This window comes from Corvus hawaiiensis, chromosome 2 (assembly GCF_020740725.1).
Source record: "Corvus hawaiiensis isolate bCorHaw1 chromosome 2, bCorHaw1.pri.cur, whole genome shotgun sequence".
Classification (NCBI taxonomy): Eukaryota; Metazoa; Chordata; class Aves; order Passeriformes; family Corvidae; genus Corvus; species Corvus hawaiiensis.
In genome coordinates this window covers 96,474,593-96,497,808 of record NC_063214.1, presented here as the reverse complement: position 1 = coordinate 96,497,808, position 23,216 = coordinate 96,474,593, and the positions used below count along the sequence as shown (strand labels likewise).

Below are 23,216 nucleotides of genomic sequence, written 5' to 3'. Positions count from 1 at the left end.
GAAAACTACATTTTTGTAGTTTTCCTCTTTTTACCAGCCTACATATTTTGTCCTCTGCATGTATCAACAGAGCTCTAACCAACAGAACTTTCCCACCTGCCCGTTTCCACTCAAAGGGACTTACTCGAAGCAGAGAAAGGGAATGCATTTTATATTATATATTAATATTTTAATGAATTAATATTACACCTTAATGGGAGGTATTACATAGCTCTGTTTCAATAAAAGTGGTTGAGGAAGTTCCTGGTATCAAAGGATATTAAATTAGTTAAAAAGAATATTGCTGCTATATACTTTAGAATTACTCTTAATAGATGAAATGTATATATATACATACACACATATATATAGTATGTAAAACTAGCTCTGTCTCAACCAGTATTGCTATAAGCAGTAGAATCAAGAAGAATCAAGGACTGGTAAGTACATACTATATTCATATACAATCTGTTGTGAGCAATATGAAGTATTTTAAGACCTGTCTGTCAGGAATATTTTTATAGCTTTAAAGTATGTCTCATTTGCCTTTGGTATTAGAGACTCCTGTAAAGTCCAGCAGGTTCTTATGTGGTGTGACGTACTGTTGGATAACTTTTAAACTCTTTTTAATATCTGTGTGGTGCCTTATTCATATAAACACCTTAGCAGACAGACAGACTAGAGCACCTCTGTGACAGGAAAATGGAAGCTTTTACCGATGCAACTTCTTGGCATCCCCAGAGTACCTTTACTTAAAAGCTGTGTGCTTTAGGTGTTAAATTTTGTGGGTGTCTGGACAAGGCCAATGTTATCTAATCTTTGTTATTTTTGTACATTTGATCATCACTCATTTATTTTGATTGCACATAGGGATGCATTTAGAGAACAGACTGAATGCAGAAGGCTGGCTGTACTAGTGCAGCAGGCTTGCTGTTCAAAATTAGGTGCATGAGGGAAGGTATTTGCTTGCTTTGATTGTGCATGCAAATGTAATAACTGTATTCACTGTGGTCGCTTCCACGTCACAGCTCTGACCTTTTTTCTGCACAGCAATATCAAGCCATAATAGCTGGTATGGATTAATCAATCACCTCTCTCCCAAGGGAGCAGTGCTGCTTCCAGTCACAAGCACACTTGGATGAAAAGTGTGCTTGTCTTCTCCACCAAAGACCAAACCAATAAAAGGACCAGTTTATTTTTTAAGAGGAAGAAGGTATAAGAGGTAGAAAAACTGTGTAAGCCAAGAGATGAGGGCCAAAAGTGAGGGTCTTCCTATACTTGATGGAGGCAGATTAGACAGCTCTCTCACTGCCTTTAAGAGATACCTTACAGAGGTGTCTGAGGGGAGTATCTTAGCATTCAGGATCAGACTCAGCCTCATAGTGTGGTGTGGTGATATCACTCATCAGCAACCTGTAGTAAGGATATGAATGCCCAGAAGGTAAGCCCAGGGAGCATCTGTCTCCAGGCACTAAAGTATATCTGCTAAACTCGTAACCTGTGTCAGTTTGAGAGAACTTGTTAGTGTGCTCATACCCTGACATAGACTCTGACCTTCTTCACAGAATCAGAAGATTGCTGAGACTGGGCAGAACCTCTGGAGATTTCTAATCCAACCACCTGTCAGTGTCAGCTAGTACAGGTGGCTCAGAACAGTGTCCAGACTGAGTATCTCCAAGGCTGGAGACTCCACAACCACTCTGGGAAACCTGTTCCAATGTTTAATCACCCATAGAATAAAAAAGGTTTCTTCTTATGTTTAAATGGAAATTCCTGTATTTCAGTTTGTGCCCACTGCATCTTGTAATTTTTCTGGACACTACTGAGAGAAATGTGGCTCCATCTTCACTTCCCCATCAAGTATTGATCCATATTGATAAGGTACATGGGAACTTTCTGTTTTCCAGGCTGAACAATCCCAGCTCTGCTTCTCTTATCACAGATACTAAAGTTTGTTAATTCACAGACCATGTCCATGGTCTCTCTCATACTGGGGAGTCCAGCACTTTACCCAGTATTCCAGATATGTCTCACCAGTGTTGACGAAGGATCACCTTCCTGGGCCTATTGGTAATGCAGTCAAGGATACTGCTGGCTTTTCCTGCCACAAGGACACATTGCTGGTTCATGTTTAACTTGTTACCCACCAGGACCCTCAGGTCCTTCTCTGTAAAGGTGCTCTCCAGACAGTCAGGCTCCAGTCTTTTCTGGTGCATGGGATTATTCCTCCACAGGTGCAGGATTTGACATTTCCCTGTACTGAACTTGTTGAGGTTCCTGTGGGCCATTTCTCCATCCCAGGTCCTTCTGAACAATAACACGGGTCTCTGGTGTTTCAGCCACTCATCCCAGTTTTGTATCATCTGCTAGCTAGCAGAGGGTGTACTCTACCCATCCAGTTCAGTAATTAAGATGTTACACAATATTGTCCCTAGTATTAACCCCTGGGGTAGACAACTATTAAGTCACCTCCAGATGGACTTCATGTCACTACTCCCAACACTATGACCTCAGAAGTTCTGCCAACTTTCAGTCCACCTCACTGTCCATTTATTTAGCCCATATTTCATCAGCTTGTCTGTGAGAATGAGAGACTGCCAGAGTGATTAGCGAAGATAAAGATCAGAGGCAGGTGAGCAAGGAGCTCCACTCATCCACCAAGCCAGTCACATCCTTGAAGAGGGTTAAATCCATGCTGACTACTCCAAATCACCTTCATGTCCTTGAGATGTTTGTAAATTGCTTCCAAGATTATTTGCTCCATCCCTTCCCACCAGTGTGTAGTTCCCTTGATTCTCTTCCTTGTCATCCTTGAAGATAGGATGTATCTCCATTCTGTTTAAATGTTCTTTAAACTGATCCCCCTTCAGCAAGGGTAATCCTTTCTTGTGCCAGATTTTCCCACTGGTCTGCACAGTAGAGCAAGGCAAAGAAGGCACTGAATACCTTGACCATTACCATGTGTTTGTACCATGTTGCCTGCCTTACTCAGTAATGTGCACGTATTTTCCTGATCTCTCTTTTGCTGCTAATACACTCATAGAAGCCCTTCTTCTAGCCCTTTGCAAGCTTTGATGGATTGAATTCCAGGAAAGCTTTGGCTTTCCTAACCTCTCCATGCATGCTCATATAATTTCCCTATTTTCCTCCCTGGTGATTTCCCCCTTATCACACTTCTCATAGACTTCCTTTCCATGCCTGAGTTACATCTGGAGCTCCTTGTTTATCCACAGAGGCCTCATGCTGCCTTTGCTTGATTTTCTGCTGGTTGGGATGAATTGTTTCTCAGTTAGGAGGTGGTGAACCTTGAATATCAACCCACTTTCCTGGACCTCATTGCTTTCCAGTACTGTATTCCATAGGATTCTTCCAAACATATCACTGAATAAGCCAAAGTCTCCTTTCTTCGAGCCCAGAGTTGCGATCCTGCTCCATCCTCTCCAGATTCTGAACCCCACCATATCATTAGGGGCAAAGCTGCCCCTGACCTTCACATCCCTGACCAAACTTTCCTTGTTTGTAACGATGAAGTCCTCCAGAGCTACTCTACTTGTCAGCTCCTTGTTCTGGCAGAGAAACTGCAATCTTCTTAGACCTCCCAACCAGAACTGTCCCTGGAAGTCATGGCTGAAGGCTAATGCTTTCCCAGGACTGTGGAAGAATGTTGACCTAGTTCAAGATATGGCATGCTGTTCATGTGGTATTTGCTTTTCCTCTAGAGAAAAAGAGTTACTGAAGCATTTTTTATTACACTTGTGTAGTATAAATAAATATTTTTGGATGCAGGAAGCTAACCTTTCTCTAACCCTTGAGAGCTGATGTTCAAACTTGCTTAAGTTTGCTGGAGTAATCAGAAAGGCAAACAAGCTGATGGAGGAGCTTTATTCATTGATCTGTCTGCATTCCTGCCTAGCTCTGCAATTTGACTAATTATGCATTTTGGATCAGCAGATCTATACAGTTCACACTTCATTATCCAACAAGCAGAGAATACTCTGCTTATGATGTGAAGTAGTGCAGATCTTTCTGCAATTTCTAGGTTATTCCTGGATGGATCTTAAAGCTTTAAAATGCAGTGAAAGTTAATCAGTGAAGATTTCTGCTAACAACTTAAATAGTCCTTTGCTTGTAAGTTGGCATGGAAAGAGGGGATGGCAGATAGTGGGTTTGCATCTTCTGTCTCGTATCTGGTCTGACTGACATACTGAGGAGCAATGAGCACTTGAATGCTTTTGAAGGCACAGATCAGGACTAGATAAGTGATGGGAAGTTGAAAAATTCTTCTTTTTTTTGCAAACTTAAGAAATTCCAACACTGCTTTGGTATCGACATTGGATCACAGGGGACTCATGTTGTCAAATCCTCCCAAAACAAATATGGTCTAGTCCTGAAACTGACTGAGGTATGCACCCTCCAGCTTTCAAAGTGGCTGTTTGCCAAGGTCAGAAGCACACATTTTCCATCTGGCCAAGGATATTTCATTGTGTTCTTCCTTTATATCAGTTTGTGGGAACTGTAACAAGCAAAATATGAAATATGAGCAGTGAATGCATCTTTTGCAATAGCATAAATGGAAAATAAGGCAAAACCAAACAATGTAAATTGCTTTCTCTTTCTGCCTTAATTTCTTCATTATTCTTTGTTTTGCTTCTGGGGTTTTGTTGCAGTGGGGATCCTGCAACACGCATATATCAAACCAGGAGTCCCGTGGAAAGGAAATATATACGGACAGACAGATTCTTGATAGCTGTTTCAGAGATGTTTATTTCTCCAGCCGCATGGCCGGGGCTCTGCCCAGGAACTGTTCCAGTCACGGGACCAAGGGTCCTTCTGCCCGCGCAGGGAACACAAACCAACCAATGGGAACGAGGCTGAGCAGGGACAGGGAAGCCCCGTGTCTGTGCCCTCAGGGCCCCTCTCCCAGGGCTACATGGCAGGATAGGGACCCCAACACCTCACCCGTTTTATTTTAATAAAAGGAGAATGAAAACAACTGGATAAACATAACAAGAACAGTTTCAAAACAAAACAAGCCACCCTCCTGAGTCTTTAAATGTCCAAACAGATTCTGTGGAACATCTTAGGGCTGACAGAAGGGAGACAGAACTCTGAGCATGCTTTGTGGGGAAACTGAGGCAGGAGAGGGTTTAACTTCTTCCCTCCCCCTTTTCATCCCCCACTCGGCATTGGAAAGGGATTTTTGGGGAAACAATTGGCAAAAGCATGGTTTTGTGAGGGAAACCATGGATGAAAAAACGGATTGGGAATACACTGGGGGTAATAGGACATAGGGTAAAAGGGAAAGGTGGGATTAGGAAAGGGACACTGTAGGGGGGGCTTACAATGGAGATACTGTCTAACATGACTACGATTTTTTGCATATATACTGCCTTTTACAGGAACACCATCAGGCCCAGTGACCTGCGATGCTTGTAACCCTTTTCTCCCTAGTACAATATTAAATTCCACCACCTCTCCATCTCCCAAGCTTGGGATGCATTTTTCAGGGTTATTCTTTTTAATAGCAGTTCTATGCACGAATATGTCTTGCTGGTTGTCACACCTTGTTATAAAACCATAATTTTGCTTAACATTATACCATTTTACTATCCCTAAGGTCTTAGTTGCTATGATCTTTTCCTTTTTCCGAGTGGCTGCTGTTTTCTGTCTCGCTGCGTCTTTGTTCTCTCTTTCGGTCGCTCCCGTGTTGGAATTGTCGGGGCTGCTGGTGCCTGCGCGCTCTTCCCGGGGTCGCGTTCGGGGCTGTGCGGGCCGGGCCGGGCCGTGCCGCTCAGTTCTCCGTGCGTCGCCTCCTCTGGTCGCAGCTTCGCTGCCGATGTCGGGCGCTGCACCCACGTCTCGGCCGGGCCCCCGAGCGATGACTCCCCCGCGCCCGGCTCCAGCGCGCGTCTCGGCCGGGCGCGGCTCCGTTCCATCGCCACCGCCGCCAGCCGCTGCCCGCGCGCCGCCCCTCTCGGTCGGGCGTTCCCGGGGCTCGCTCCACCACGCGCTGCACAGGACCGGGCAGGCACCGCCGGGTCCCACCGCTCCCCGCTCCGCCACCGACACTGCGGCTCGCGTGGCTCCGCCCGCGCGCGGGAACTGCCTCGCTGCTGCTCGCAGAGCGCTCGGTGCACGTGGCCTGGGCCGCACGGTCCCTGCGCCAGGCTTCCCTTCACCAGGACACAGCTGACATTGCTCAACAGTCTCGGTAACTAAATAATATTCACGAAAATATTCTTCCATCGGCATATATTTTGACTCCAGTATTAACTGTGTCCAAACGGTTTTCCAAAAGCCCTTGGTAATAATTAAATCCCAAGAAACATAGAAAAAGTTCTTAAACAACCATGCCAGGAAGTGTTTCAGTTCTTTTTGAGCTTGAATCAAGCTAAAATTTACAAATCGTTGTTCAAGAATCATTTTAAGTTTAAGATAAATGTCCATATGCGGCTCTGAGAGCCAAGAGTCTTCCCACGGTTCCTCCATAGTTTAGATACGGAATAGCAAAGCAAAACCAAGAAGAGGAATCCAAAGTTTCCAGGGTTTACTCACACAAATCAGTCGCTTAGGGATCGGGGATCGTTCTGCTCTCAAATCTCCACCATTTGTTGCAGTGGGGATCCTGCAACACGCATATATCAAACCAGGAGTCCCGTGGAAAGGAAATATATATACGGACAGACAGATTCTTGCTAGCTGTTTCAGAGAGATGTTTATTTCTCCAGCCGCATGGCCGGAGCTCTGCCGAGGAACTGTTCCAGTCACGGGACCAAGGGTCCTTCTGCCCGCGCAGGGAACACAAACCAACCAATGGGAACGAGGCTGAGCAGGGACAGGGAAGCCCCGTGTCTGTGCCCTCAGGGCCCCTCTCCCAGGGCTACACGGCAGGGGAGGGACCCCAACAGGGTTTGAAGTGTGTATTGTAAGTGGAATATTCAAACTCTTATATATTTTACTTTGTTCTCACCATGAATGTTGTTGAAATTCTTTAAAAACAAAGTCCCATATCTTGAAAACAACCTGCAAAGTAAATCTTGGTGCTAGATAAGAGACTGTACCAGAAAAAAGAGTGACTGGACCATTCTCATAGAGCAGTACTATTTAGCATCAAGTGTGGTTAAATGACATCAGGTGGTTAAATGCCAGGGGTGATGTCTTTTAGAGAAAAATAAATGATACTCACATAGCTTAGTGGTGGAGTGAGGATGGAAAATGTAGCCCTGAGGAGAGCCATTCCAGAAAGAAAGCCAACACGGGGGGTGTGAGCTGTTTACCCAAGTGACTGCACTAGCTTCAGCTCCACAGAGCTGTAAACATTAGGCATGGGGAGATGGGACATGGTGCCTTCCACTTCCTCCAAACCAATCCCTTTTTTTTTGGCTGTTTTTCTCTTCACAGGAACCCAGACCTTTGTATAACAAAAGATGCCAGTTTTATTCAAGTGGAATAGGATTCCTCTATGATGCCTACCAGACTGAGGTAAACAAACTCACCTCATCATGTGTTCATTTCTGCTGTGCTGGGGAGGAGTGAGGGAGATGTTTGAGAGCATGTCTGTGCATGTAGGTCATGGGTAGATAGAAACCCCACTGTTTTTCTCCCACAAGTGACTCCCTGCTTGTCCAAGCCTCTGATCATTGCAAATCACTACAATCAGTGAGGTTTTGAGTCATCATCAGTGTTTGAATCCAGTACATTACTCTGGGAATGGAATGATTCCTAGTCCATCTATGCTGTATAATAACTGTCTGGAATGTGTTTGTCACACTGGCATCTTCCTCTAAGAAGGTCTTTGTAGACTCCGAGTGGAATAGGAAATACCTAAATTAATCCATTTTTATCATCCAGAAGACTTCAAATCTCTGTATTTATCCAGCAAAGGCCAAGAACATCAGTGGTTTTAAATGCAGCTTTTTCATTATCTCAATGACATTAACATGGTCAGAAAAGTTCCCATATCCAAATGGCTAACCTCCTGAGAAGTCCAGATTTAGTTTCTTTTCCTATTTTATTACTGTGGTAAATTGGTGGGAGTGAATAGAAAAGCAAAATGGAGAACAGCTAAACAGTGGTATAACTTTCAAGAAGCCAGTTGTTCTCTATCACCATTCCTGGCACGGCTAAGAAAAGGTGTATGGGGAATGTTACCACTGATATTTCTAGAAAGCTTAGCAAAGTATACTACCAGGTTAAGCACTACTTAAATCTTGCTGCTAGGGCACCCTGTTGTTGATTTCAGAAAATGTATGACAAAAATATTTCACTGATCTGCTCATGTAAAGGCCTACCTAGACAAACTTATGAAGTCTGACAACACCCTTTCCTGTCAGTTTTACTCCATCCTTTTCTACAGTGTGCATGCACACTCAGACACAGACATGGCCTGAGAAACGCTTCTGGTTCCTGTAATAAGCATGTGGTTGGCGTCACACTGACCACAACTCCTTCCAGGTGACCCCAGCCTCAGGCTTCTGGCCAGATGGTTTTCCACAGCTCTGCTGATTCTCGGAATGTCTAAACTTGGGCCACCCAGAACTCCTTCCTTTATTCTGGAAAAAACACAACCCCCATATCTGTTAAAAGTGTAGGTAGTTTCTAATAACATTCTTGTCTGGTTGTTCACTGATTTAGAGTCAGCATATGCTAATTCAGAGTTAAGGATCCGTGGCATTTATACTTGGTTTTTGCTTTTCCAAAGGTAGCCAGGTAGTGAGCAGAGGACATGCTCTGCATGCCAGGCAAACACTTAACTAGGAAAGCAGATTGTTTATGGAGTGCAAGTTTCCTTTTGATTGACATTTCTCACCTGTAAGTGGTCTCCAGCTCATTTGGTCTGCCTGTTTCAGTTCTCTTTGCTCAAAGCAGAAAGAATTTGATTTTCTTGCAATTACCATGAGATGAGAACATATCTTCAATTGGTGCTAAGGAGATAATCAATCAGAAACATCCAGGACATGAAAAAGCTAAGTGTCTGGTCACTGAAATGAAATAATAGGTCTTGACATGCAGAACACCCACAAATGGCCTGTTTCCACCACCCTTGCTCACACCACACACTAATTTGTTTATTTTGGTTTGTTCACTGTTCTCCTAAAAAGGAGTGTCTTGTTCTGGGCATGTTTTAAAAGTGCGGTGATAAAAATAGATAACTATAGTAACTTCCTTGGCCAATAATATGTGTCTTGTAGAGTAGAAGCAGCTAAAAATGTGTTTTAAGATCATGCTGATCTCCCTGTTTTGTACTTCTAGCCTTCTACATTAAAAGGGGCAGACTGGCCTTATTATTGCTTGGAGAGGGAAAAACTACTTTTATTTCCTATCAGAAGTGGTCCCCAAACCATGCATCAGAACAAACCACTTTTTAGTAACCCATTCCATCCTATAAAGCCCTCCTATCCCAACTGTGCATGCGTAACGGGAATTTTAACTCTGCAGGTCCTAGGCCATTTTCACTGCATTCAGGAGGTCGAAACCAAAGTCTGAAGATCCACTGAATGCAAAAGCATAGGGCATCCCACAAATGGCTGTGGTAACACAACTGTGCTCCAGGATTGGTTTTCAATCTGCTTTGAGAAGTGCTCCTTTCCTGCAGTAAGCTGCAGCTCAGGCTGAGGACAGCTGGACTTCAGGCCAACCAAGCCCTTAGGTTACATTCCAGTAAGTTCAGATACAATAGAGCAATGGTGATGAAACAAGGTTCTGTCTCAGGATGAGATGCCCTTGTGACAAATGGGATGTGTTTGTATCAAGCTGTGAGCTCCATTTCCAGATTGCAACCTAGACTGAGACTGTCCTTTTATAATCTAACTTCCATTTTGGGATAGAAGAGCTGATTTGTATGAGGCACTAACCACAGGTACAGCCTTGTCCTGAGCAGCAAAGAAATCCCAAGGAATCATTCTAATCTCCTTCTAACATTAGTTTTGGCACCCGTCTTCCACTGCTCAATCAAATCCTGCTAAGGACAAGTGCAGCAAGTCTGAGACCAGCTGCAAGATGAACTTTCTCTGGTGCTGGGTGTGTGTGTTTAAGGCTTTCCTTTTTGCCGGGAACAAGCACGTGAGGAGTACAGACTGATCAACAGTGACAGTTTTCATACTAAAAAGGATGCACAGATCCAGAACTTAGGACGTGAGAAACCTCTGGTTTGACATCTCTTGTGGACACTATTCCACTGAGTAACACATTCATGGGTAAGCCAGAACTGTCTGATAAACTTGTCAAAAGCAGGCATGTATTCCTAAGCATGCTCCTTCTACTTTTTCATTATGAGGGGTTTTCCATTCAATAGTACATTTTAATTGCATTTTGTGAACAAAATACTTCTCCAGTGGTTACAGAGACTTTTTCCTATCAAATCAAAGCTATAGAAAGAATGTATTTTCTGACTGCTAGCTTTTAAAACCTGACAGCTCTCCAGGATTTCAAAGTCAATAAGGTAAAAATCTCAGGGAAAAGAAAAGCCTTACATATAAAATATTTCAATTGGCCTGTAGTGCCAAATAGAAGTGATTAATGCTTACCACACTTAAGGAGTCATTAAAATGATTTTGTGTCTGGATGGAGAGGGGCTTACGTGTGCCTGCCTTTATTGTTCTAGCATCTGTCCATCCCTGCAATTCCTCCTCACATAAATAAACCTTTTCAGTTTTATAGTCAAGAGCCTGCAATAAATGGCACTTACTTGCTGGAGTGCTTGGATCTTTTCTGAATTATTCTGTTTGTGAGTTTGAAGATTGTTCTTGTTGTTGTTCATAATTACTTCCTTCCTCAGGAGGGTTTCACTGAAAGTGGAGAGCTCCCATTTGTTGGAAGCTGTTCAGATAAATTGGCTCCCTAGCCATTTCCCCACTATAATAGACTGGTGCACTTATCCACTTCAGTGTTTGTTGTAGTGTATCTCCCCAGACCCATGGTCACTGCATCACAGCTGTAGAGATCTGGGTCTCCTGGCTGCAGACTCTGGGTCTCATCAGAATAGCACCAGGCAGTGCAGCAAAGTGCTTGAAAACTCTGGCGGCCCTGGCTTCAGGCTGGTGCTGGGAGCTCTGTGCTCCATAGTGCAAATGCCCTCAGACTCAGGGGCTGTCATCCTGGTTAAAGCTCCTAGGAGCTCAGGGATATCCTTCTGGCTTGCAGTCATGAATTTTGAAATCTCAGGATCTTTCTGCACAACAGGTAATACTACTTGACAATGCTGTAGTAGCTGGGTTTTTTTGTGGTCAGTAGGGTGATTCACACAACACTGAAACATTGAGGATAAAAGTTTCTACTTTTTTGGCAGGTGACATGTCACACCTTAAACAGCAAGTGCCAGCTGAAAATAAAGAGTAACACATGCTATTGCTGTGATCTGTACAACTGTGAGAAGTAAGTACCTGTGTGCATTCCATGGCCTCTGAGAAATTCTTGGTAAATGGTAGGGCCTGAAGAAGTAACACAAGGAGCTTGTATGATGAGAAATCCAGTTCCTCTGCAGTTGCAGTCCTGATGCCAGCATAAAATAGGTCAGGATTTGTTCATAAGTGTTGGTATTATTTCAGTTTCTTTTTCTTTAAATATATCCATAAGCTTTTTGCTGCGTGCTCAAAACTGATCACTCAGTCACATCCCTGTTCAGATATACTGTTGGTCTGGCAATGCATTTTTCCCATTAGATTTGCTGAATGTTTTGCTTGACTCACCCTTTGCACGTCTCACTGTCACAGAATCACAGAATGGTTTGGGTTGGAAGGGACCTTCAAGACCATCTAGTTCCAACTCCCCTGCCAGGGGCAGGGACACCTTCCACTGGACCAGGCTGCTCAGAGCCTCCTCCAATCTGGCCTTGAACACTTCCACAAGTGGGACATCCACAACTCCTCTGGGCAACCTGTTCCAGTGTCTCACCACCCTCACAGTGAGGAATTTCTTCCTAATATCTAATCTAAATCTTCCCCATTTTGGCTTAAAACCACTCCGCCTTGTCTTATCACTACCTGCCCTTGTGTATCATCTTACCATACACTCTCATGCAACCTCTGCAACCCTCTACAGTTCAGCCACAGTCACTTTTCTTTCTTTCCTCCTGTGTATTTCTCATCTTTCTTCTTTCCTACATCTTTTTTTATTTTGGTTTTGCCTCCTCTTCACATGCTAGCAGCCCTGAATAACCCCAGTCCTTTGTAAGCCTCAGCTACTGTGATGCCAGACATGAACATTTTAGGCATAGGGAAACAAGGGTGGAACAATCAAGCTTCTACATAAGGCTTCTGCATGAAAAAGTAGCTCTTAGCCAGATGCTAATTCAACTAGAGAAGTAAAATGACATTTGGGACTAGAGGGAAGTGATCTATGCATGCATATTTCTTATGCAGATGGGAGACACAAAGTGAGTGAAGGTCTATGGAATGGATTAAAATCATATGTAGAATCTTTTGCTTATGTAAGAAATGTTAAATCTGGACATGATAGAGGTATACAAAACAAATGGGAAAGGTAGACAATATTCAACTTTGGTACCTTTTCTATGACAGACAAATGATGGAACATCATATTTGCAATGCAGTGTGTATATAGTGAGAATGCTTCCTTCCATGGTACACAGCTAATGCCTGCATGTTAACACTGAACCAAACAGCCCAACTCAACACAGAAAAGAACAGGGGTGTTAAAGGGGTGAAAGTATTCAGAGTTGTCAAGAAAGGTGACTGAGACTGTTGCTTAAAGCATAAAGTAACCACAAGGAGAGATCAGGCATATTCCCCTTTCAGATGGAGATCCTCAGTGCCATTTTTCTAAGACATTGAGTTTGTTTGAAACACTTTGGGACTGATCACTGCTGCAACATTATTCAGCGATATAATTAAATGTGTATGTTCTGCTATTGTCAACATTCCGCAGTGGACAGCAAGATCTTATGGCACTAGCATGGACAAATCCAGGGTAAAGAAGCAGTCATGCTACTCTGAAGACTTGGCAGTTCCAGTTCACAATATGGCTAGAGAGAAGTCGGAGGAGGCACAGGCCCAGAAAGTGGTTTGTTGTCAGCCATGGAATAGACTGATATGAAGGCAAATCCAATTTCCTCAGCCTCATGGCAGCTGAAGCTGTAGGTTTATTTGGTTAAGATGGGCTCATGACAGATGAACTCAACAATAGTGGTTCTTCAGTGCCAGAACCATGACCTGAAGCCATTGATTGGATATTTTCAGAAGTTACTGTGCCTGGCTTGGTTCTTCCCAGAAATGTTGTGGACTGTTCTGCAGAGCTTTCCCTAACCACCACCTCCACTGCTGCGCCATGCAGTGGGGATGGAGGAACAGAAGAGTGAGCACAAACTGCTTACTTCTGGTTTCCACCATGATCTGATGGCAATTTCCTAACAGTGAAAAAACAGGCTTGGCATTTAAAAAAATCTTTCCAATTCTAATAGCTGCCCTAGGAGCTCATTTGTGGGCTCAAATTGAGGCAGGTACTGGAAAGAACTTCAGGAACCTGTGGTTTCAAATTCTGCAGTAGGGTATTTCTGGCTTTTGGCCAGACAATGAGGGGTATTTTCACCACATGCCTGATTTACAATAACCAATGTGGTGTAGAAATATGAACAAAGATTTCTGGATAGTATAATCCAGAGTGTAAAGACATATCTTTATACTGTACTGTGTTGCATTAATCTGGAACCACAGACACCATAAACAAATGTAGCCAGCTGGCAATATCTCCCTTCCTGTGGTTGAATTAATGCTGAAGCAACTTGTCTTCCCCAGTTTCTGAGATGCCAGCAGATTTCTAGGTGAGCTGGGAAAAAAAAGCAAAGCTAAGCAAGCTTTATCTGGTAGCTAAATGACAAGGGCAGCATCCATATACCAAGGTAACACTTCTGTTTAGAGACAACTGAACAAAAACTAAAAAACAGTCCATGCTGGTAACCACCACCAATCAGCCAAACTGGGGCTGGTATTAGTTGGACTGTTTGATGCTGGCCTTAGCAGAGCCAGTTTTTCAGCAGAACTTTCTCCAGTTCTTCTGAGCAGTTTTTGGTGGGGGCATAGATATAGTACTTTGCCAAAGAGGAAAGCAAGCAGGAAGGAGTCAGATCCTGTAGTGTGCTGTATTATGTGCAAAACCATTCCCACAGCAGTGATGTTGTCTGCATTCTCTTTCAGTTCAGACCAGTCCTCCAGCTACTATGAATTTCTCGGCGTGAGCAGCTGTCAGGACGTGGTTCACCTGTACAGACTATTGTGGTCCTCCACAGTCCTCAACATCATTGGCTTGTTTCTGGGGATTATCACAGCAGCCATTCTTGGGGCGTTTAAAGACATGGTAAGGCTCACAGTCTTTTGCCTTATGCGAGGGCTTCTCATAATGCTAATGCTTGTTGGCATTACCAAGTGAGTTAAAACCAAAGAAGTATAAATATATTAAGGAGATGCTTTAAATGTGTTTCCTGGGTGTTGTGGGAGTCTGGAGTATTATGAGCCACTGCAGAAGTAACCAGTGAGTGTCACCCAGGTTCTTGTTAATAGCTCCCTTGGGGCGGATTAGAATGAAACAACACTGAATGATCTGTGCTTGCAAGTAAACAATGTAGGGTTTATTATAGAACAGTTTTGTTGCAAAGGAAAACAGGTCTGGAGCCACTGTGGTGGTTATCTAGAGTAATACAACAACAAAAAGCATTGCAATGTGAAAGCGCAACAGCACCCAAGGACAGAGAAAAGGGGAAAAAAAGAGAGAGAGAGAAAGGACAAGAGTGTGAGGATCTCACTGCCCATGGGTGACAAGACTTGGCTGCTGCGCAGTCTTGGTCAAAGTGGTGATTGCTGACCACGTCCATCTGGTGGTGGAGGAAATCCCGAAGAACTGGTGGAGAGAAATCCCCGGAACAGATCCACTGGGTTTATATTCACTCTGGTTCAGGTGAGAACAGGTCAGATAGCTCCTGCGAGGCGGGAAGCTTGATATAATAATGAGAACCGTGGGACACTTCTGAGACAACACAGCTGCCCATCCCACCAGCGCAGTTGAGTCAGTTATGTCCCATCAGCAGAGATAAACATGCTGAGGCCACAGGCAAATGTCCTGAATTCCTTGGTACTTTCCCTGAGGGAGGAGGGGGAGCCCCACAACCCAGTGGTTTGTGCAGGGAAGCACAACTTAGCATGACAAGGTGCACAACCCGTCTCCACAGGATCCATCTCCTGTCTCACTCACAGCCCATCATTCACCCTGTGCCTTATCAGATCAGAGGTTTAGCCATTACACAACTAAAAGTTCACCTTGTCCATCTCAACCAAGCACCCTGGGGTCTCTACAAATGGGGGAATATTTTGAGTCATTGTCCTTTAACAACTCAGCCTCTCTCATGGATTTATACCTTTAGGCAAAGCTGTTGCCAGCTGTTCACAGCTAAGTGGGTCAAGCCTGGTCAAATACGTGAATGGAAGAAAAAACCACAACTATGTGAACAAATCCTGGCAATTCACCAGTTTTCCCTTCTAATTTGTCACTGAATATGTCGGCCAGCATGGAGTCTGAGGATGCTAGTTGGTAGCTAACGTGTAAAAGTCAAGTCCTAGGTGTGACTGTTCAGCCTTGTGTAGCTCTTTTCCCCAAGAATGGGGAGGAATTCTGAAGTACCAGTCAAGTTTTTATTTAAACAGTTGTGTACTTGGGACACTTCAACATCCTCTTTTGTTTCACTAAGGAATGCCTACTCCCTGTGCCACGACACCATGTTGTGCTGATGTGCACCACAGCATTCAGAAGAGGCTGTGTGGTGGGAGGGATTCTCCAATAAAGTCCCCCATTTGCCTAGACTTTCTGACACGTTAAAGGGTGAAGTTTCTCTTCCTGGGATTATCACTGTCAGTGGCCATGTTTGCCAAAAACAATGGCTTAAGACCAAGCAAGGGGTTCATGACTTACTAGGCTGTCAGGAGAGTAGTAGAACTAAATGGGCAGAGACACGGAGATGGAGGTGAAATGCAGGAACCAAAGGGAGGTGTGATAGCAGCATGGGTCATCTTAGACCCATGATGTGTCTGCTGATTATTGCAGAAGATAAAACTGAATAGAAAGATGGGTAAAATGAAAAAAACAAAAAAAAAAGAGCAGGGAAGAGAAAGGAAGAGAGATAGCTGAGATGTACATCAGGACAGGAGGAGGAGCAGACTGGCAGGAAGGGACTGCTCAGAACTGGGATCCAGGCAGACTGGAGGCCATCCAGGCCCAGCTCTGACCACCCAGCATTCCTTAGCAACCATGGCCAGGCTATCTACAACATGTGTTGGGTGCTTAAAACCACGCTTAAAATAGAGCAGGGTCATATGAATTGTTTGAAATTCACCTTTGTTAATAGTTGCAAAATTTCGAGGAAATATTCCTCTGTCTAGCTTAAGCCAAACAAGCACAATGAGCTATCACATGTAAGAAATGTGCAGCTGAGCTGTCCTTTGTGTAGGGGACTCCTGCAAGGAACTGATGACAGATCGCAGCCAGCCAGTAAAGAGCTGCAGCTGCCCAAAAGGAGTAGAAGAAGTTTTCCCATCTTAATTCATCCCCTCCTTGTGAGAGGAGCAGAAGGGGATAAAAAACAACCACAGTGGGAAATGAGGGGAAGAGCAGCTTGCATGGGAAGTGAAGGCAGCCATCATCTACAGTTAGTCTTTGGGAGAGCACTGCAGCTTAGTGTCCCTAAATGTTTTCTCCTGCTCAGCAGATGGGTGCAGGTGCAGCTGTGGGAAGTGTGTAGAGAGCCAGCCTGAGTCCACCTAACCTGTCTTGCTCAAACCTAAGCTTATATGAGATTTGGGCTGATGCTTTGATACAGCTCTGCACTTTGCGGGGCCATCGCTGCACTGCTTGTGAGGAACACCAAGCCAAGGAGATGTTCCTGGGAGTACTGCAGTCTCTGTGGTCTGGCGCATTCCCTTGCTGGGAGGCAGAGCCTGGGTCACAGTCTGGGTCTTCTGACTGGGTGGCATAGAACCATGGAAGGAAATCACAGCAGCAGTGGATGTGCAGCTTGACCCCAAGCTTAGCTGAGTGAGTCTGTCAGGGCTCCAGCTAAAAACCTGATCTGAGTAAGCTGTTCAGTGTCTCCTCTCAGTGTGAGCAGGAAAAGGATGTCATAGTTCAAGGGAAAGATGACTTCGTGTCAGTCACCTCAGCTATGTTGTGAAAGTCTTACTAAAGCAGCAATCCAAAATGCAATGACCGCCCCTTGCTCCTGTCTGTGCTTTTTCAGGGCTCTTTTGAGCTGATTTGCTAATCTGCTTCTTCCTTTCCTTACAAAAGGAGTAACCCTTGGGGGAAGACAGGGGTGAAGAAAACATCAAGCAGAAGAGGAAAAAAAAGGGGCATGGGACTGAAATAAAAAGAGCGAAAAAACTCCATTAAAATATGTGGGAGAACTATTTACTTTGTTTAGGATGTCACCTTCTCACATAAATGCTCACTGGCATTTTGCAGGGAGCACTGCAAAGCCCCCTGAAATGCCTCACAGCATTGCTTTGGGATTGACTTCCAGAAAACACAAGGCCAGGCTGACTAGTCAAACAAAAAACATCATGTTTATTTCTGGGGAATGCTGGCAGCCAAAACATGTTACAAAGGGGAGAGTTTGCAAAACAGTGCCCTTGCCTTTAAACCCATCATATTTCCTGGACAGAAAAAAAGTGTTGTTTTGGTTGTTGCGGGTTTTCTTTCTTGTGACAAATTCCCTGCAGACCCTGCCACGCTCCCTGTGGTTCTGCTGCCTGCCTGAGGGCTGTGCTGGCTCAGTGGGAAACATTTCATTCTCTCCTGACCCCCAAGGTGTCAGCTCAGTGGCTGCTGTGTCACCCGTGGGGCTGCCCTCTGTGATCTGCAGGGTGCTGGGGAAGCTGCAGTGATTACAACAGGAATTCTCCTTTTGAGATCTACAGCATGCTTGGATATAGGACATGGAGGCAGTTGCCTTAAAGTCACTTTTAACAAAAAGCAGATTAAGATATTACATAAACAGATGTAGCTGAAGTACCCAAAATGATAACACACTGTGATTATTTCTTACAGAAATAGCAGGTAAAGAATTACATGGAAAACTTCACTTGCTGGTGCTGAGTTAATCTAGAAACTCCCTTCCCTGTCCCAGTATTCATCTGATGAATTCTGGATGTTTTTCTGACACACCTTGCCAAGGAATCTGCCTGCCCTGAGTTTAGGGCTGCATTAATCTCAACTACTGATAGTCCTGAGGGGAGGATGGGGGGGGTGGGACGGGGCTGTCTTTTAAAAATTTTTTAAATTAGTCTCCTTGCAGTCCTTAAAGGAATCTTAACAGGTTAAATAGCATTGCTTTATCCTCTCTCCTCGTCCCTCACCCTGCTTTAAAAAGGAAAGCAAAATTAACCCCTAATTACTGAGCTACTTGCCATGGGTTTATGTGTTAGCACTCATGCAACTAAAGGTGCAATCAGATGTGAAAAGTAGCTGGAGCTCAGCCATGAATTCTCTGGCAGGTCTATGTGAGGCCAGTGAGCTGACACTGGCAGCACTCCCTGGCTAGTTCATAGCTCCTTATCTCTTTTGACTTGGGTGTTAGTGCAGTTCAGAATGTCTCAACCTACCCATGTATTTTAGCTGAGTAATTTAACATAGAGTAATTACTGGAATACTTGATAAAAGCATCCTTCCAACCAGCTTCAGTACCTGCAAATTGTTGCTGGCCCTGGGGTGAGACCAGATAGCCTGGTTAATAAGGTGCTTTGATTAGTATATTTGGCATGGATGACTCCCCAAATTTGTCTTCTAGGACTGTTGAGATGTTCATCCTTAGCAATTAGAGAGCATTGCTCTAAGGGGGGTGGAATGTGAGAGGACTGAGAGAGGTTCCCGAGAGAAGAAGCCAAAGAGGGTCAAACAGCAGCACCCGAAGAGACCCACACCAGAAAGTTGGTGACAGATGCAGAACAGGCATCTGTATTTCACATCTGTGGGTGAAGCAAGTGTTTCTTGATGCATTTATGTCAGAGGGATCTGATTTTATCCCTCCTCTGAGGAAGGAAGGGCACACTCTGGGGCTGTGGTGCTGGCCCCAAACCTTTGCATCTGAAGCAAGCAGGTTACCTGCTCCTCCCTACTCCTGAGACAGTGTTTTTTCGTTTCTCCCCACCATATCACCCAGCAGGGCAGGTAGAAAGGAGGGTACCTTGCAGGTGAGAGTGTTTTGAGGAGGGTGCCTTGAAGATGAGACACTTGCCTTCTCTCATGAAATAAGCTCTCTGCCTTTGATCCCAGCCTTCCTCCATGCCAGCTCCTGAAATGCCAAATTTCTCCAGGAAACTAAGGCCTAGATTGTTAGATAACCTTATGTGGTACATCAGTGACCTAGATGATGTTTTCCTTGTAAAAACACAATTAATATACCTCTTTCTCAGTCACAGAGAGATCTCACACTGTCTCCAGAGGATGCAGTGGTTTATATCTCGCACTGATAAATTTGAAAGAAAATGGGGGAAAAAAAAAAAAAAAGAAAAAAAATCCTGGCCACTGTTTTCTGCATTTGTCTGGCAACCACCATATTTTATTATTTCAGTGAAAAGAAAATTCCATGCTCTCATGTGGAGGAATCTGCTAACAAAAACAAAGGAAATAAAAGAAACCGCTGGATTTATATCATGAAAATACTTCACAAAGCTCTCTTGCTCTGCTGTCCTTCACAAATTGTTACATAGCACAGGGGTTTAGGGTTTAACACAAACCCTGTTTCACATTTAGCTTTTGTTCTTTTTTTCCTGACCAAGTTTTTTTAGCTGGTTTAATATGAGCTACTACTTCCTGCAAACTTTATTTTGCGTTGTCATTAAAAGACAGGCCAATAAATCCATGGGAGAAGGGTTTTATTCAGTAGGAATGAGGTATGCACATCAAGAGTGATGCTGGAGAGCCAGCAGCAAACTCCATTTCCCAAGTGAGAGGGAGTTGTGAAAGAGGAGCAACTGGTCTGGAAAGGGAGATCTAGGTAAACCTGTGTAGAAAAGCAGAGAGAAAAGACTTGAGGGCATCAGGTGGTTGCTATTGAAAGAAGTCTGCAGCAAATAGTGAAGGACTTGGTGTTTGGTGCTGGAATGAGTAAGAAGAGGCAGCCAAAGCTGTGCTCTTCAGGGTGTCTCAGATCTGGAGTCCTGCCAGCACTTCTGTAACTGTTGCCAGGGATGCTCCAGCAGTCTTTTTCCAAGGGAAGAAGATTAAAATAGCTGTGTATTTTTACTCAGAAAATTCATTCTGGATACACCCTCCTCTCATTCTGTCTGCTCCTTGGTTTTTTGTACTACTGGTGTTGTGTTGGAAAATAGAAAGTTGTTAAATTGTCTTGTTGCTTGTGTTAGGAGCTCCAGACCCCTCTACACTGTGCTGATATATTATTGTCTCCTATGCTCAACAGGTACCTCTGTCCCAAATTGCTTTCAGTGCTGCACCTCCTCCTCAGATCCTGTACAATCCTGCCCAGCAGATCTTGACATATGCTGGGTTCTGTCCTTCTGCGGCAACAATTTCTACATATCCATCCTACCCGTTGCCTCTTCAGGTACAGTACAAAACCACACCCTTCTTACGCCATCAGAAAAGCGTAGGCTGCTACTCAGTACAAAATTTGCAGAGGTAGGGCTTAACTGGACCCCAGCTCCCAGGTTTGTCACCGGGATGATTAGTCTGTGCCCAGTTTTCTGGTCTGTTCTCAGACCTCAGGCTTTCTCTGGTTGTCCTTTGGACTCTTACCTGCTGATGAGGTAAGAGTAGCCAAGAGTAGAGAGAGAAGGGGATAGAAACACAAGAAATAAGGCTGAAAAGGTTCATGTAAGTAGTCATGAGGATCTGTTGTGATTGTTCAGTCCTGTGTCCACTGAGAAACAGAAATGCATTGCATTTACCCCAAATTTTTATCTGCATTCCAAAATAAACACAGTTATTTCCCTAGATTTCTACTTTTTTAAAAAAGTGTGTTCATTTATCTTCCTTCCGCTTCATAACATTCAGCGTCAGACCCCACCAGCTGTCCCCAAGCCAGGAGAGGTTAGTAAGAAACACTGGGATCCAAAAGGGAAAACGTAACCCTGTTCCTGGGAAAAAAAAATAAAAGCAACCCACCTCCCTGTATGTATGAACTCATTATGTTCCAGTTTGGAGAGAAGTAATTTCTGCATCAGTACATGAATTTAAAAGTCATCATAAACTTATTCAAAGGTACAAATGGTGAATGATGGAAGCAGGAATGATTAGGAACAGCCAGAAACTTAACTGTCGTCTGCTTCCATTGCTTGAGAGCTGGAGGCTGAATCCATGGGGCTGGAGGTCTGAGGTCTTCATGTTGCATCTAAGGGCTTCAAGCTGCTGGATTCAGACCTGCTCAGATGGTTGTAGTCCTTAATTCCAATCTCTCATGAAAAAGATCCATGATTACTTTATCTTGTTTTTAAATTCCAGACACCTAAAGTTCACTTGAAGCCTGAACCTGAGGGGAGCTGAGCCCAAGTCTTCAGCTGAAGTCCTTAGACTGGCATGTGCTGGGGAGGAGTGAAATCCTGACCCTTTTAAAATCAGTGACAAACTTGGTTTAAAGCAGTAGTAGGATTTTATCCTGAATAGTATTCCCTACATGCATTCTTTTGTTTTAATGAACCCTGCTTGTTCCTGAAGATGGGCTACTTCCTAAGCTCTATTTATTTTTCATGCCTATTTCATGCAAAGCCCCATCATAGCTGAGACAGCCAAAGAGGGAGACACATGCCTACCTGTGAAATTTTCTCTTAAGAGGAATCTGCATTTGGCAAAGGAATGCATTTATGCATGCATGTATTGTAAGTGAGATTAATTACATCTGAGGTAATTTAAATTTCACAGTGATGCCTGGAAACGAGCAGCTACACGTAACCTAATCAGTCAGTCAGGTGCTGTGCCTCACCCAGGAAGCCAAGCATCTTTTCCTGCAGAAATTCCTGTTCTGCTCTATTGCCTAGCTGTCTGCGTAATGTCTGTTAAAAACGACTTGGGTTCCAGGTGGAATCTGTCTTGTTCCACTAGACACCATCATTGCTACACTTAAGCAGGTACTTTAGAACTAATGTTGTGCTGCAGCGCATGAGAAATTTAATCATGGGGCTTATTATGTAACACATAGCAAACAACACAGAATTTCAATGGGGTTGTAATCCTTTACTGAAGAAGGTATTTTTCTTTGTCTGATAACAGCCTGCCAGCAATTTTCCAGGAACATCATCTACTGACATTTCTTTATCAGAAGAAACTCAGCCTCCATCTCAGTCCAGCTCCAGCTATGGTCTTCCCCCGAATGCTCCAGCCCTCTATACACCAACTTACTGCTTGCCTGGAGAAAAGCCTCCACCATATGCACCGTAGAACAAATAATTTATTTTAGTAGGTGGTAAGCTTTTATTTTGTTTTTAAGAAACCTCTGGAAACTGTGTGCTCCGCTTTTACCCACATCTCCCTGTGAGCAGGGCAGAGCCCTGGAAGTATAAGGGCAGGCACATCACCACTCAGTTTGCCTGCAGTCAGATGTGCTAGAGCTTTCTGGCTACCATAAGCATGAGGTGTTTCCCTCTCAGTGCACTGCAGAATATATTTTCTTCAAGAGGAATAATGAAGAAAACCCTCTGGATACTTGTTCTGCTTTCATAAACCAGTATCGAGGGGTTTTAGCCTGTGTTGTCTGAGTGGGTAGCCGGGAGCTCTCCAAATCAATCACTTTGGGTAGTAAGAGTTTGTTTGCTTGTAGTGTTTAATAAACTTTCTGGTGAAAGTGTTGTACCAATAAAGTGTGGCAATTATTTTACAATAAAGTTCACTGTGTATATTTGGACAGAAACAAAAACAAAAGGAAAACAAAGGAACAGAGGAAGAAGTACCCTACCAAATAGTTTCCTTTTTCAAGTTTCAGATAGAAAAGCTAATTCTATTGGGACTGTTTCAGCTGAACTTTGTGCCAATCTAGTCTGCACAGTAAAATGTCACATTATTGCACTAAAAATGCCATTTCCAGATGAGTATTTTAGGCTGCACTTTAGTGTTCAAATTAATTCCTTTCTAGTGAAAAGAGCACCACAACCAAAACCATTTTAGGTTAAATGCCTCTTACTTATTTTTAAATTAATCCAAGACCTGATGCAAGCATTTTACAATGACTGAAACAGAGTGAATGAAGTAGCCTAATTCCTTTTTTTATTTATTTATTTTCTCCAAAGGCT

The 23,216-nt window shown here is 43.8% G+C and overlaps 1 protein-coding gene across 3 annotated transcripts in view; it reads left to right on the top strand.

Moving 5' to 3' along the window:
• Nucleotides 1–22,799, top strand: part of TMEM255B (transmembrane protein 255B) — a 69,239-nt gene extending 46,440 nt beyond the window's left edge. For all 3 annotated transcript variants that reach the window (XM_048327344.1, XM_048327335.1, XM_048327325.1), the window contains 5 exons: nucleotides 7,381–7,461; nucleotides 11,267–11,352; nucleotides 14,130–14,289; nucleotides 20,396–20,539; nucleotides 22,201–22,799. In XM_048327344.1, coding sequence (XP_048183301.1) covers nucleotides 7,381–7,461; nucleotides 11,267–11,352; nucleotides 14,130–14,289; nucleotides 20,396–20,539; nucleotides 22,201–22,368 — 639 coding nt within the window. In that variant the 3' untranslated portion in view covers nucleotides 22,369–22,799. The remainder of the gene's footprint in view (nucleotides 1–7,380; nucleotides 7,462–11,266; nucleotides 11,353–14,129; nucleotides 14,290–20,395; nucleotides 20,540–22,200) is intronic.
• Nucleotides 22,800–23,216: the final 417 nt, after the last annotated feature.